The sequence below is a fragment of the Cricetulus griseus genome (assembly GCF_003668045.3).
Source record: "Cricetulus griseus strain 17A/GY chromosome 1 unlocalized genomic scaffold, alternate assembly CriGri-PICRH-1.0 chr1_1, whole genome shotgun sequence".
Taxonomy (NCBI): Eukaryota; Metazoa; Chordata; class Mammalia; order Rodentia; family Cricetidae; genus Cricetulus; species Cricetulus griseus.
The window spans coordinates 273,822,439-273,838,462 of record NW_023276807.1 but is presented as its reverse complement, the minus strand read 5'-3'; the positions used below and the strand labels follow the sequence as shown (position 1 = coordinate 273,838,462).

General features: G+C 35.4%; 1 protein-coding gene and 1 long non-coding RNA gene across 4 annotated transcripts in view; one reads left to right on the top strand and one right to left on the bottom strand.

Moving 5' to 3' along the window:
- Positions 1-16,024, top strand: part of Fgf14 (fibroblast growth factor 14) — a 585,881-nt gene that overhangs the window by 433,823 nt on the left and 136,034 nt on the right. For 2 of the 3 annotated variants that reach the window (XM_035452972.1, XM_027388933.1), the window contains exons 2-3: positions 9,769-9,879; positions 13,626-13,729. In XM_035452972.1, the coding sequence (XP_035308863.1) occupies positions 9,769-9,879; positions 13,626-13,729 (215 nt within the window). The remainder of the gene's footprint in view (positions 1-9,768; positions 9,880-13,625; positions 13,730-16,024) is intronic. The other variant, XM_035452973.1, reaches the window with a different exon arrangement.
- Positions 9,562-16,024, bottom strand: part of LOC100762336 — a 55,703-nt gene continuing 49,240 nt past the window's right edge. The window contains exon 3 of the long non-coding RNA XR_003479816.2: positions 9,562-9,998. This is a non-coding gene — a long non-coding RNA (uncharacterized LOC100762336). The remainder of the gene's footprint in view (positions 9,999-16,024) is intronic.

Here is a 16,024-nt window from a genome sequence, read left to right as displayed (position 1 = left end):
ATTGAGAGTAGTTTGCAGTAGTTGAATGTTTTTCTCTGTTTTGTCTGGTCCTGCTGGACCAGTTTCTCTCCCTCTCTGGGTCCCAGAAACTGCTTATGAAATAACACTCTGAAGCTTAATAAATATAATTATTTGATAAATGACACAGGCTTTTTACTAGCTAGTTCTCTCTTATAGATTAACCATTTCTATTAATATGTGTATTGCCACAAGTTTGTGGCTTACCAGTTATGCTCTAGCATGCTACTCTTTTGGCAGTTACATGGTGTCTCCCTGACACCATGTAACTGTCTTCCTTCTCTCTGAATTTTTCCTTAGATTTCACACCTATCTATATCTTTTCTGGCCACTGGTTGAAACAGCTTTATTCATCAACCTATAAAAGCAGCCATATTTGCAAGACACAGAAGGACACCCTACATCATTTTACTTACTGAGTTGCCCTGCTTTTGTTCAGCAATATATACTTTTAGATTTAAGTATTTGTAATGTGAGACAGAATCAGGGCTGAAGTTGAGTTTTTCATAATACTGAGGAAAGATAAGTATTTTTTCTTTGTTTAGAGTCCTGTGAATTGTGATGATTTTCAGTGTTCGTGGTTCTCAATCCTGCGCATCTGAGCCTTCAATATCTCTCATACATTTGGATAGCTTCTTTTCCATCCTTAGGTTCCTCTGATTCTATCACCAGTCAGATTCTATCAGCTGAGTGTTTGAGGGGCTGCTCTGTGTCCCTTCTTTAGTACTCCAAGAGCTCCTCCAGTTTCCACAGGTTCTCATCTTAGACCGCTCACTCTATAAAGGACACCAATCCTGTTCTGGGTGTGCTTCAAAAACTGATACATTCTGTAGAGAGGGATCCCTGGAATGCTTCTCCATTTCTTCAGAACCACGGACTTTCATTTCTACTGATCAACGTGTTGTATCAGTCACTCTGTTGAGTTTATATGTTTGTTGTGGGGTAGCACTGCTATTCTTTACCCTCTAGCCCCTCCTGTCCTCTGCACATCCTCATTTCCCATCTCCTCCTCCTCTTTTACTTCCTCCTCCTCTCCCCTTCTCTTCTTTGTCTTCTTGTTCTTTCTATCTCCTTTCCTCCACTCCGTCACCTCTCTCCACCCTCCCCTTTCTCTTCCTTCCTACTCCCTGCCTGCATACATTCATTACACATAGTATTGAATTTCACAGGCAAATTTTCATACACATATAAAGTACTTTAAGCATATCCTTACATTCCTGTCCTAACCCCTCTATTCTCCCCTTTGTCATCTCTTGCCTTTTTCCTTTGTATTTTGTTCCTCTAGACAGTTTCTGTCTATACTTTCATGTCATATACATGTCCATTATTGATATCTCTACATAAAATCTAGGATACCTGGTGACTTTCCTAATACAGCAACCTATAATTAAAATACAGAGAGTTGGCACCAATGCTGTTGAGGCACTGTTGAATACTCTGTCCAAATTCTTACCTAAAAGGAACAATAATACCACACATACTAAAGGGTATACCTAGAACTAAATAGCAACTAAAATGTCTAATGTTCTATTTCTTTTTCCTGATAGAAGCATCAGAAAATTTAAGTAAAATGTCTAGCTATTTGCTTAACCGTCTGGGAGATTTCTATTCTCTTAATTCACTACAAAATAGTCCTTCCTAATATTTATGCTAGTATGAGCAATATAAATGTTTCTTACAGTAATCCTGAGTCTTCCAGGTTGTGGTGCTATTGATACACTAACAAGGATTGTGAGGGTAAATGACTTTGCTCCTGTCTGTGGCTGTTGCAGTTCATCTGAGTGATGTACCTGCACATCAAAAAGGCAGAGTGCATGGCTGCTCTGCTCGGGATGTGCCCATCAGTGTGCAGGCAAGACATGAATAGAATCACTAAAACCCAGGAATTCCTGGCATAGTGCAACATTTGGAAAGCACCCTTGAAATGTACTCATCTTCATGGGTTCACCTGATTCCCCAGTGTTGTTAGGGAGGAATAATCATTTTACTTAACTGTGCTACAAGAATGATGAATAATTTCACGTAGACAGTCCGTATTAATAATTTAATGCATTTAAATTTGCAACCACAATTCACAAGAAATAAATCACTGCATCAAAGTATGAAATATTTTAATACAATTTTTATTTTATGCTTAGAAGTGTGTTGAAAAATAAATCTCCCATTATGGCTATTACATGGTATAAACTGTAAGGATGGTAAGGTCTATGAGAGTTTTAATATGTCTCCAGAATGTTAACATATTACAATTATAGGATCTTGGCAGGAAATGGTGTTGGAAAGGGGTATTTTCTAGCAGAGATACAAAGGTTTCTTTCACTCTTGAGCTTTCAGGTACTGGATATTTGGACAGCTATCAAGAGTTCAGCTTAATTCCTTGAAATAGGAAAATCTCAGTTGCCTCTTGGAAATACGGAACATATGTTAAGTAGGATTCTTGAATGTCATGAGTGTGTATATGAAGGTATGTGTGCAGGCATGTGTGCAGGTGTGTGCAGGTATGGATGCAAATGTGTATGCAGGTGTTGAGTTCACTTGCTTGCCGAAGTGAGAGATAAAAGGAGGTGTCTATCTCCAGCACTCTTCACCTTCCTTTAAAGCAGAGTTTCTCACTGAACCTTGAGCTTGCTATTTTTTGCAAGACTGGTGGCTAGCCAAACCCAAATGATAATCCCATGCCCACTCTCACTCAGCCACTGGGGTTTGCCTGACCACACCTAGCTTTTGATGTGGGTGCTGGGGATCTGAACTCACATCTTCTTGCTTGCACACAAAACTCTTACACACCTATGGTTGCATTTGTCTTCTATCTAATGACTTCCTCAAGCATATCCACTCTCTCTAATGTCCTCATGCCCAGTTCTTATCATCCTATATTTTACTAAAGGATGATATATTTTTAACACAAAATATTTGGTAACTGTTTTCATTTCTATCTTTGCATTTATCTTTACATCAACAGGCTTTTCTATTCAGATGTCTAAGTAAAATATTAAAAATATTTTACCCAAAGAAGTAGTTAGGGCTTGTATAGACATTTTTTAAATACACAGAAAGTATACTTGATTCAATAAGTATACCCTGAGCATCTATCATGTTCAAATTATGCTGATAGGCAATTATGAGTAGCATTTTCAGATATCAAGGAGTTCATAATGTTTTATTAAACACATTAATTTAAAGCTATTTGCTGGTAACTATTTTACATTCAATTCACATTACAGATATGGAAGGGTGCAATAGCTTTTCTTTCCCATCTTAAAGGGCAAGACCAACATCACTACAAGAAAAGTCAGGTTTACAAGAGAAAAATATGACTAATCTTTTATGACTAATTAAAATCTTATGTGACATGGAACCTTCACATAAGGACATAGTGGAACCCATTTTCACCTTTGATAAAGGATTGTTGTGTGGAAATGTGGTTGGATAAAAAGGTACATACTAATGAGAATAAATTTAGGTATCCAGTGAAAGTTTGTCTTCTTGGCCTCTCTATGGAGCTTTCATTCCTTCTGGATATTATACAAACTTCCTTGGAATTATGGATTTGAAGGAGACAGCAGTATGATATTCTGGAGTTTTATGGTTTGATTTTTTGAGAAAGGTTCTGAATTCTCCCACCCAGTTTTAAAGTTAAATTCTGGTTTATATGATTCATTTTGGGGGGTCAGAAAAGCCTGGCACATGGCAATGCTAGATAAAGTTAAAGAGACCTTGCTTCTGAGAATTTCCATATCTCATTTAGTTCACACTGTCAAAGTGCCATACTTGGAAATTGCATTCCAAGCCCTTAACAACAGAAAGCTCTTTGAGAGTAAAACATTACTGGAACAAGAAGAAAGAAAGGATGGACACACAGACACATGTACAGTAAATCTGGGATCAGGTGGGCTGTGGAATCCAGAATCTCAGTGCTGTCACACAGGAAGCAGGGTTATGTAGTCTTGGTAGGAGATCTCCATAAGGGTGTGTTCTCTGACTGTAAGCATGCAGGAGGAAGCTGTTGTGGAATGCTTTCTGAACACTCAGCCAGCATTTGCACATGAGCTGGAGGAATGTTTTGCCAATTTCCATGGGTCTGAGGCATCAAGAGTCCTTATCATTAATGTACATTCACACAGGAGTTCATGTATACCTTACACATTCATTCAGGACTTTGGTTGCTTCCCCCATAAAACTATTATATTTGGTTTTGATTTTCACTTGTGAGGAAAAATTTAACAAAGAGAGTTTATTCTGTCTTGTATTTTACAGTGATACATTCCAACACATGGCATCCATAGTCAGGAAGCAGAGAGTAAGCAGAAAGTAGGGTTGTCTATATCACCTCAAGGCCTGCCCACTGTAACACACTTGTTCCACCATAAAAACCCCTCCTCCTATAGGTTCGATAACCTCCACAAGCTGCACCACAAGGTGGGAAGGAAGTGTTTAGGCACATGAACTTATGGGTACATTTCCCAGCCAAACCACAAGGGATGGGTCTTCTCAGTGGCATTGTGTCTAGAAGTAGAAGAAAATGAATACTATCCCAAGAGATAATTGGAAGCATCTATAAAATTTTGCATGGCTTTACTTGAAGTTCTCATTGTCCTTAGTGCCTTTACCTGCCTTTTTCCTCAGCACTCTGGAAGTATTCAGAACATGGTTTATTTTTTTAGTGGGTTATATGATAATTTATAGCTTTGGGCAAGAGATTCACAATATTATTTTCTGCTACTAGGAGTGTCAAAATCTAATTAGATCTGCCACATTTACCCATATACATATTCTAGAAATTGATTTTAGCCTGTGAAAAAAATACGTGACTGTTTTTATAGCCAAGGAAGGGTCATGTTTAAGAGCTTCCTCTGGTATCCAATGAGAAGCAGATGTATCACACATCAGCATAGAATATATGAGGTGACACATCAGTGTATTTTCTGTAAAAATATACACCATAGTGTGCATTTTCCATGATGAACAGTAATTAAAAGCATGCATATCATTTCATGGTTTGTCCCAGATACTCCTTTGTCAATCTGCATATTGCAAGAAAGTTTATGACAGTGATTGATTTAAATGAAGCCACTTCTGAAAGATTAATTGTTCTAATTAAAAACATTGGGTATTGTTCTCTCTATCTTTAGGCATTTAGAGTTATTTGTATACCTTTCAATTGTATGTGTTGAAGGAAATGCGTTATGAAACATTTTTTCTTGATATAGACAAACATTAGGTGCTGTTATTTCTATTTTAATTAATGTTCAGAGTCCTGTGCAAAGGCTATCTTCAAAACCTTTTTAGTTAACTGGACAGGCAGAGTAGGCAGAAAAGTAATGAAAAAAGCAGAAGAATAGAAGAACCGAGACAAAAAGAAAGAACTAAATTATCTATATTTTCTTAAACAAACTAGATATTCTGAGGTTGTGGTGGTTGTTAGAGAACAAAACTCTAACAATTTTGTGAAGTGAAAATATTTTGAGTTTTTTTACATGAACAAAAATCTTTGTTCTTATGGGCTTAAGTGTAAAATGCTAGAGAAATGTCATACAACTGCTTACCTCATCAGCTTAATGAAAATGTGAGCACCTGTACAAATATGTTTGTTTCACACTCAGGAAATTTGCATTGTTTTGTATGTCAGGACATAATATTTATTTAGGTTAAGCATTTGTTATCATAATAAATATATGTCAATTGTCTTAACATTTTCAAACTTTTGGCTGAGTGCATGCTAGATTTGAGCAGATAGCTTATTTTTCAGTTTTTAAAATTTTTATTTTAAACCCGTAATCCCTAGATGGGGAATTTTGTCTTAACTAAATGTTTGATATGTGACATTGCTAATTTTATGTTTCTAGTTTCAATCCACATTGTATCCATGTATTTCCACGCTAAATTATCCTAGTGTCAGTTAAAATGCATGCTGTAATATGTAAATCTGCCTCACTGAGAACACATACATTTCAAAGAATGGTGAAGTATTCATTAGAAACAACTAGTTGAGAGCCAGTGTCCCCAGGACAGCCCTTCAGAATCACAAGATGTGTCTGCCCAACTGCTTTAGGCTCCTAAAGACCTGATGTGGCAAGTAGCTGCCTAGAGCTATCAATAGGAATCTACATATTAAATGATTAATAAATCCTAATTTAGTTTTCATTTTTGGAAATAATAAAAAATCAAAGAGTTTGCCATTGTGCCTTTGTACACTCTTAGGCAACCTGCTTTGCACACCATCACTTCATAGAGGTATACTTTTATTATGACTGCCTGATGGGTCCTGTCCTCACTGGAAACTGTGTAGGGTTTTCTTGATTTAGTTTTGACAATTGTTCCTCTTGTTCCAACATGAAACATCACATAGGTGAGTGATCCAGCAGTTGCTAGACCAAGATTTGTTGCAGCTAGAGTGAAGGTTCTTATTTTTATTCTCATAGTCAATCTAGGAACTCAGGCTTTGCTTCACGGGGCATGACTGATAAGACTGTTTTCTTCATCTTTGCCTTGTCTTGCTATGATCATTGATTTTGGCCTTAGAGGGAAAGTTGTGCTCTGTTTTGGATTGTGATTGTTTGAAAGATGGACATTACATTAAACTTTAAGCTACCATATCAGCTATGGATTATTTTATAAGTAATGAAATGAACAAAGGGTAATAAGGAACATTCTGTGTATCTGTAACTGTGCAAAATCATCAGCTGACTTTAAATATTTGCACCATTTACCACTCAGTGGGAGTATTTATATTTTGGGGTATATGTGATTGTAATTTTAATTGCAAATGTGTATGAATTATTATTCTTACTTGTTCACCATTAATAGATGGTGAACTGCAATCTCTATATTTCATTATAAAATTGACAAGTTTTTATTGTACAAAATTTAGCAAAGAATAAAAATGTTGATAAATACCCTCAAAATTCAGTATATTTAATATTTTGGTTTATTTTCTTTTCTCTAATTTTTCCCTATTAGGTGCTAAGTTTTATTTTGACATGTTTCCTCTTAAGCCTTTATGTTAGAGTATGTCTTGAATTTAGAGATCTGGAAAGCATAACTACATGAGCAACAGGTGGGGACCCATCTAAAAATTTGCTAGCCATTATCATTGTGGGTTTTCATACTGTTCCTATTAGCGATCTGTGAAGTTACTGGATGTTTTGCTAGCCCCTTGTTGGTATTTAACCAACACTCACTTTAGATCTCATTAGCAATGCCATACACTTCAACTTTCTTTATGTCACATATAGTCAATCATACAATTTTATCGATAAATTTGGAATTATGATCACAAATTAAAAAAGAAATAACTAGCATCTTTTTAAATGACTGTTTGATACATAGATATGGCTTGAATTGTTTCTATATATTTTAATGCTCAAAAGTGAGTAATTTCTATTTCAAAAATATTTCCTTTTAAAAATTTTAATTAAAGAGTTTTAAAATTTCTATTAACAAATGTTGAAAAAATAATGACAAAGATCTCAAGAGATGTCTTTATTGGTACAGTACTTGCTAAGAAATCTCATGTTGTTGGTTAGGCATTAGGGGAGGACGGGGTCTGCAGTGAGGAAGCACACTTAATAGGCAGACAGCTCAGTGGGTGGATTATGAAAACAAGCCTGGTGGTGTGGGGCTGATGACATTCACATTATAGTCAAGCCATGAGTAGAAACTCCTTTTGGCTGGAGTTGAAAATAGGAAAATTACAGCATAAATGGTACAGATGGAGCCACAAATGTGTGGTGCTTCGTTTACAAACCTGGTAAGGGATTCATGAGGATGGGGCAGAAACTAGGAACTTGGGAACTTGTCCAGCTTTGGGGTGGGATCAAGGACTTTGATACTCTCACAGCTGCATTCTAGCCTTGTCTTTCACATTCACCTGTGACTATGTAGGACTGATACACAGCTGGTAGTGATCACAGAAATGGTACCACTTTTGTTTACTTCCTTGATTTTTTTTTTTTTATTAAGCCGTTTGACTTACACTGGTATTTGTAAAGCAATTTAGTTTAATTGTTCCATTTGTAGAGGGCACATAGCCTTTATAGGGAAGACTGAATGTTCATTCTCAACGTTGAGCCTTGTAAATTCTGTGCCCATTTAAAATTACTTAATTGTTCTATTTCTCAATTTCCTCATCTTTGAATTCACTTCCTTCACTTGTAATGAAGATTCAATGAATGAATCAGAGTTTTCTAAGGTCACATAGTTATCAGTTGAGAGAGAAGGAGAGGGAGAGAGACAGAGAGACAGAGACACATAGAGATACATAGAGAGAGACAGAGAATTATGGGGTTTAGAAATTATTTGTTATAAAAGAGGGTATATACAATACTCCCTTAATAATCATTTAGATATCTCTTTTTATGATCCTAGACTTTTAAGCACATCTGTCTCCTGACATGCTTGTCACACTGATGTTATGATACCTCAATGTTGGCTCACTTTCCAGAATGTTATTTGTGTCCAATTCATCCTCTTAGCTATGAAGCCAAAATGCTCAGTGCAGCTGTATTCATAGAAACAGTCATTGGATTTTTTTCCCATTTCTCAAAAGCTAATCAAAAAGAAAAAATAGTGCTAATCAAAAGCCCAGAGTTTCTGTTTGGGGACAAATCTGCCTGTTTGGCCTATGTGCTGTTCTGTTTGTCTGTTGGCTAGTCTGTAGTTATTAAAGACTATGTGTTGGATTGTTCAGTAGCATCCTGTAATTAGGATGAACAATCAAATTTGCATATCCCATTCAGCTGTTATGGAGAGAAGCCTGTTGCCATGGTGAGATTTATGATGTCACATATCAGATAAATTCCCCAAACAAGGTTGGCCTTTGCAAAGCCACATGCAAATATCTATTATCTTAAACACAGCTAGCTTCTGGTGAAACACTGAATTATCTCTTCTCATGCATTAAATGAGAAATCCACAAAACATGGGTTCCCCTTTTTGGTACAGTAAACTCCCACTTCCCTCCATGCCTGAAGTGCAAGAATCAGAGGCTATTGGTTGTCCTTTTCAGTTGTATAAATGAAGATCTTGCTTGTTCCATTTACAACTTAACCAGGACATTGTCCTAGATCTGACTGCTATGGAAATTAGTGTATCATTTGTTTTATTATTTTGGTTTGTTGCAGAGTGCTGCACAAGCAAAGCACCCATCGCAGCTCTGAGTCTAGTCTACCCCTCCTGTATTTTTTCATCCTAAGTGTAACTCTGAGTTCAGAAGTAGAATTTAGGACTCTCATGTGTATCATATATAAACACCACAGATTCTTCCATGCAAATTGGGGTTGGGGGTCCAAACTGAGCATTTTACTAAAGATGTGCATCACATTTTAAAATAATTTTAAAATATAGTTTTCTCACATTTAAAGGCTGTCAATTTAAGAAAAATGAAAACTATTTAAAACCTTTTAACAAAGTTTCTGAGTCAAAACTCTTGAATTGCCACTCTGAATGACAGAATTAGTTATAATAATTATAGACTAAAGTCATAAGTAACTAGTGATTTAATTAGCTTAGCAGTCTAATGAATAAAGTAAACACACACACTAATTTCATCAAATGGCCCATTTTCTGAAGATTATTATGATATCTCCTTTAATTGTGGTGGTTCATGACACAAATAAGTCTGAGAGAGATAAATGTACAACCTCTACAAAAGGTCTTCTGAAAAAGAAATATTGGGTTTTTTTAAAGAGAGGGAAAACAACTCTCTTTTGCAGCATTTTAAAGTTGATGATCCCTGTGTTTGCCTTTCAGATCCCCAGCTCAAGGGCATAGTGACCAGGTTATACTGCAGGCAAGGGTACTACTTGCAGATGCACCCCGATGGAGCTCTCGATGGAACCAAGGATGACAGCACCAATTCCAGTAAGTGACCGACTGAATCTTCTACCCAAATGGCTTTGTGAGATACATTTGTTAAGTGCTTGGTTCTGTTGGTTTGTTTCTAGTTGCCTACTAGAATGCACGTATCATTTCACTGAGACCTGTAACATGAAAAACAAAAGACCCAGAGACTGATAATGGGGTTCAAACTTCAAGCTGAATATCAGAAAAGCAAAGCAGCCAAGCCAGTAGATCTTACCTCTATCAAGCTGAAATGGCAATCTGTCTCTGTGAATCATCAGAGGAAAAAGCTCTGAGTTCCTGTCTCCTTCTCCTTTTATTCATTTCTCTTCCCAGCCATATTACTCTTGTCTTCACATCCCTAATGCTGGGATTAAAGGTGTGTGATCCCAGGTGCTGAGATCAGCTTTGTGTGAGCTGTTTCTTTTTAGAACTGGATCAATTTTGTTTAGCTCAGTGTGGCCTTGAACTAATAGAGATCCGCTGACCTCTACCTCCGAAGTGGTGGGATTAAAGGGTTGTACCACCACACCACTGCCTTGCTTCTATAGCTAACCTAGTATGGCTGCTTTGCTATTTTGATCTCCAGTGGCTTTAATAAATCATAAACAACATATCACCACAGAGATCACATGTGTGAAGGTATTAATGTAGAAGAAGGCACCTGTGGTGTTAAACTGAGAATATTTTCTTTTGCTCACACCGTGGTTATATCCAGAACATTACTTTCTGTCTCCTGATCATAACAGACACACTAATGCATTGTATAATAATGGTATATAATAATTGGAAAAAAAAGTTAATGTCCTTCTCATAGAGAGGATAATAAGTCTATGTACACGTACACATAAATAGCATAAATACATTGTACACAACATTTAATTACCTTATTCAATAGCATCTGTGTTCATTAATTTAAAATTTATGTATCTTTTGTGATATTGATATTTGTCTTTCACTTGCTAATTTTTATATTGAACTTATTTACATTTTTCATGGGGTTTGTCTGAGATCCTCCTTTTCTTTTTTTTTTAAACGGTTTTCTCTTTCATTTATACTCCAGCCTTTGATTTCCTCTAATTTCACATGAGTTCTACACACACACACACACACACACACACACACACACACACACACACACACACACACACACACCTTTTACTGCTGGGCTTGGTAAAATGCAAAAACTGATACATGACATAAAACTCTTAGGTCATCAGCAAAGATGACTGCCTATCCAGTTACCACTTCTCTTTATAATAAATTATAATCCAGTCAAAGAAAAGAAGACATGAAACATGTAATGGAATTGTTAGCCCTTCTTGTTTTAGTCTGACTCATCAAGTTCTCAGGCACAAACTCTGGGAACAATTAATGATGTGGAATATGTTGTTTTACATATGATGCTTCTATGTGAAATATTAGTATTTTTGTGTTTCCTTTTATATGAAGTGAACTGAAGTTTATGAATAGTGTGTGTATAAGTTTAGGGAGTGTTGTTTTAATTCCTTCAAGCATATATATATATATATATATATATATATATATAATATATATATATGTGTGTGTGTGTGTGTGTGTGTGTGTGTGTGTGTGTATTTTTTACTTGTTAATCTTCCTTTTCTTTTTTGAAATATGAATCTTCTCTAATTTATTTTCCATTTTTTATATTGAAAATGTCCCCTAGATTGTTGTTCTTTGATTTATTTATATCTTTATTATTATTTGGGAAAATAATTCATTCACAGGAAACAAAGAAAACAAAGATTGGCAGAGGTCTTAAAAATAAAATGCCTCTTTTATAAGATTAGATATTGCATGGTATCATCTGCACAAATCATGACCAAAGTTTTAAGGAAGAAAAAAGAAAAGGTGCAACCGAAGGAAAGACTGGACTGCTTTCTCCTTTTTTTTGGAAAGGTGTGGGGTGTGAGGTATACATTGTGTACATATACAGTTAGATCTTGATCTGGTTGTCTGAAATATGCAAATGTTGTCACACCACCCCAGAGGTTTTAGGATGGCCATTCTTGCATTGAGCACAGTCTAGACTTATTTGAGGAGCTCCTTAGAAAATTCCCTTATGTTCAGAAGCCACAATACATTTTTTAAAAAGGAGGACATAGAGATTAAAATAAATAGGTTTGAAATTATCAGGTTGTGTAGTTAAATAGACAGACATCAAATTATATTTTACCTTAAAATTATGCACAGAAATTAGGGCTTATCCTACAGTTAACAAAGATATGAGTGAACATAGCTTTCACACACAAAGAAGACACCCAAAGAATTTCCATGACAAAACCTAGTACCCAAGGACACCATATCATACTCAATATTAAATAACCAGAATAAAAAGGAGTACAACCTTTTACTTTTTCTGTATGTTATAATCCTCCAAAATCCTTCAGAGGACAGTTCACTGTTACTTTACATAGTGACAATAATACTCAACTATTCAGTCACACATTAGCCCTCAAATTAATCCCTGTGTAATTATCAAGACCATGGCCTACTGTTTTCCTTTCATCATTAATGGGGTGTAGATATGTTAATCTGGGGAACATGAATTTTAATTATTGCAAAAGAGGATGTACCTTTCTCCATTCTGCATAGCATGCCCCTAAGAAGAAAACCAGAACAACACTTGCTGCAGTGTTAGTTTGTAATCATGTACTGAATAGCCTTTAGAATAAATCAAGTGACATGTGTTCTGTAAAAGAGTTGAAGGCCTAAAGTTAAGACATTTTACTTACCCATTCATGTCAAAAGCTAAGTGTTTCCCATGACAATTCCCATTGCTCAGAAGTAAATTCAAGTTAAGGGCTTGAGAAAGAGCAGATAATTAACTAATAGTGTTCTTGTTAATACCACTTATACTAAAATTATTGCTGGAAGACCCACTAAATAGCCTATGTGTAGCAGAGATATTATGGTTGATAATATCCAAGATGATATGAGTACACTTTTTGAAAATATAGTGTATAGTGTATTAGAAGGGAAGAAAAAATAGAAACATATTTTGTTTTGTTTTGTTTTTTGTTTTTCGAGACAGGGTTTCTCTGTGTAGATTTGGAGCCTATCCTGGCATTTGCTCTGGAGACCAGGCTGGCCTCGAACTCACAGAGATCATGGTCATTTGTTATTTATATTAAATAGTTTTATTTATAAATTTATAAAACATCAATAAATAAAATTCTTTCTTGAAAATTTGCAAGCTATTTGATTTTATTATTACCTTCTAAGTTTATCTCATGGGCAGCTGAGCATCTTTTCTTTTTTTTTTTTTCTGGCATTTCATGTTGCTCCTGCCAAAGTAATTTAGTTTGGGAATCACTTCTGAACTGCTGGCCTACACTGCACTGCAATGCCTAGTCCCACAGTACAGAAAATGACAGTCAACTGTCAAGTTGCACTTTTAAAATTCTGCTCCTTGAGAATGCCCATAGATGATTTTTTTCTGGAACTTAATAGGATCAGAGTCTTTGACAGTAGAAGCATCATTACAGTCTTGACTCTCATCTGTCTTCCAATGCTTCAGAATGGTGTGGGGAAACCTTCTAAGGAGAAGGTGAAGCTGGGATGCTCATTTTTCTATATGGCAGTAGCTTCTTTATGATAAACAGAAACAACATTTCTTTAGTTGAAACTTGGAAAATAGAAATACATGTGGTGCTTCTTAAATAACAGAAGGAGAAGGGGAAGTGTTATGGAAATGATTTGCTTTTTCTACTGCTTGGTGACAGATCAAACTTTGTCTTCAACAGCATTGTTCAACCTCATCCCAGTGGGACTGCGTGTCGTTGCCATCCAGGGAGTGAAGACAGGGTTGTACATAGCCATGAATGGAGAAGGTTACCTCTACCCATCAGTAAGTGACAAAGTCAATGACATTGGCCCTCAGTATGTTGTTGGTGAAATAGCAAAATCAGCAATAGAAGTCAAAGATGTGTGTGCATGGACTCTGCCACTTTGACTTTGGGATTTGGTTCTCATAGTGCTGTTGCAGGAACTGCTTATGAATTATTTATGTATTCATCAGTGTTTGGTGACAAGAGCACATCTGAAGGAATAGTAATCTTACATCTTGAAATATGTTTGCCGTATTTTAATAGATGACCTAGTTCATAAAAAGAATCAAGTAGTTGCTGTTAGTATGATCATTTTATTTCTGTTTATCAATGCACTTGCTTTGAAGACTTTCAAAAGAGGTGCCATTGATATATATGTTTTCTCTCACTAATTTATTTCTACTCAGTTTAATAACTGAATGCTTATCTGGGTCAATATGCTGTGTCAACCTTTTTATACCTGGAGATTAAGTCAAGGTTATTAATATGCCTGTCAGCTCACTAGCATAGTTTTTTTTAATTAAAAAGATGTTAAAATATGTTTTCTATTTTGAAATATGCAAAGTATTTACTGTGCTCATCATACATGCAGTGACTACTATGACTTATTTCTCCTTGATTGGTGTCTCCTCTTTCTCCATCACTGCTGGAAAACAGTGGTATGGTCTCTGTTTCAATAATTTTTTTTCATTTCCAAATATAGTATATACTCTCATTTACACTTGGAATCCAAAATCTTGTATTTCTAAAAAGGAAACAATATGAGTTTTGAAAGAGAAAGGAGCATAGTCACCCCTCAGTCTCTGTAGGCAGTGCTTCCAAGATTCTCTGTGGATACCACAGTCTGGGAACTCAAAGGCATCTTGTTGACTAAATTTCCTCGTGTATACCATATCTACAGTTTTGATGATACTTATATGATGTGAATAATAATGATATTGTTGTTTTATGTATTGCTTAGGGAATAATCACATGAAAAAGTCTATATGTGTACATTCCAGACACAGTTTTTATAAAGCTATGATAGACTTCTTTGAAGGTATATATACTAAACCAGTGGATATAGAGTGACTAATATATTTGTTTTAATTGGAATTTGAAAAATGGAAATATTTTAGTAGAAAAAATTTAATAATGAAGTATGTATCTCACACAAATTTAGGCATGAATTTCTGGGGGTTTTTGTTGATATTTATTAGAAGTGGACCAGTTTTTCTTCTACACAGCCTCCACTGAATTCTTTTTTTATTAACTTATTTTCCACCAGATATGCTGTGCTCATGCACTGTAATACAGTTAGAATCTCTTTCCATTGCTAGCCAAAGAATTACATACTTGATCACAAGTGCTTCTTTCCACTACTCTTTTTAGCAAAATCAGTAGATTAAATTGTAAAGTCTTAAAATACATTCTTCTTTTAGTTTGCTTTCCCTTTTCTTATAAATTCTTAGAATGATTGTTGTTAAACAGTATTACCAGAAAACTGTAATATTCAGTTATAATATCATCATATATTTATGTATCAATAATATATGAATCTATACACATATCACTTGCAATAAACATTCTCTTCAGCCTATTTTTCTGGCAAATCTGGAAACTCTGTCAAAGGGAACTGAAATGTAGCATCAAAGTCCCTCTTATTTAATCTCACCCAAGGGTATTCCAAAGCCAAGAACTGGGTATTACATTATGCAAATTGCATACTGCTGCAAAGATGAATATGCAACATGCTGTGAGAAAGATCAAGATAGAATTTCTTACAACTTGTCTAGGAAAACAAATACAAAAAGAGACCATTTCTAGAGATGACTCATTTCAGATACAACTCAATTTTACTGATTTGACATTTGTTCTGTTATTTTTGTTTACTTTCCCCCTAAGTAATATCTTTGAATAATCTAAATATCACTAGATGTACAGCCAACCACAGAATCTAATTCTTCCTTTCTGTTGCAAATTTTACCACATGATTGTTCTCTCATGCATATACTATTATCAGAGCATTTTTGTTTGTTTTATCTTTTGCTACTATGGGTGATGTTTTTAATTATTGCTTATTTTGAATCGGAATATAATTGTAATATATTCTTCTCTAAAGATAGATTATGTCTCTTGGATATGAATTTTGGCCTAGAAACAATTCTAGCACATTTAGTGCAATCTATCACTATTGTAACAATGAAAACAAGGCAGCTACCACAAATCCAACCACAAGCATTTTAAACATGGTTCACTTGTTCAGGATTCAGAATTTGTGAAGTTGCTGTGGGGAACAGTATTTGTAACAATAAGTATTGAAGGACCTTGCTGCA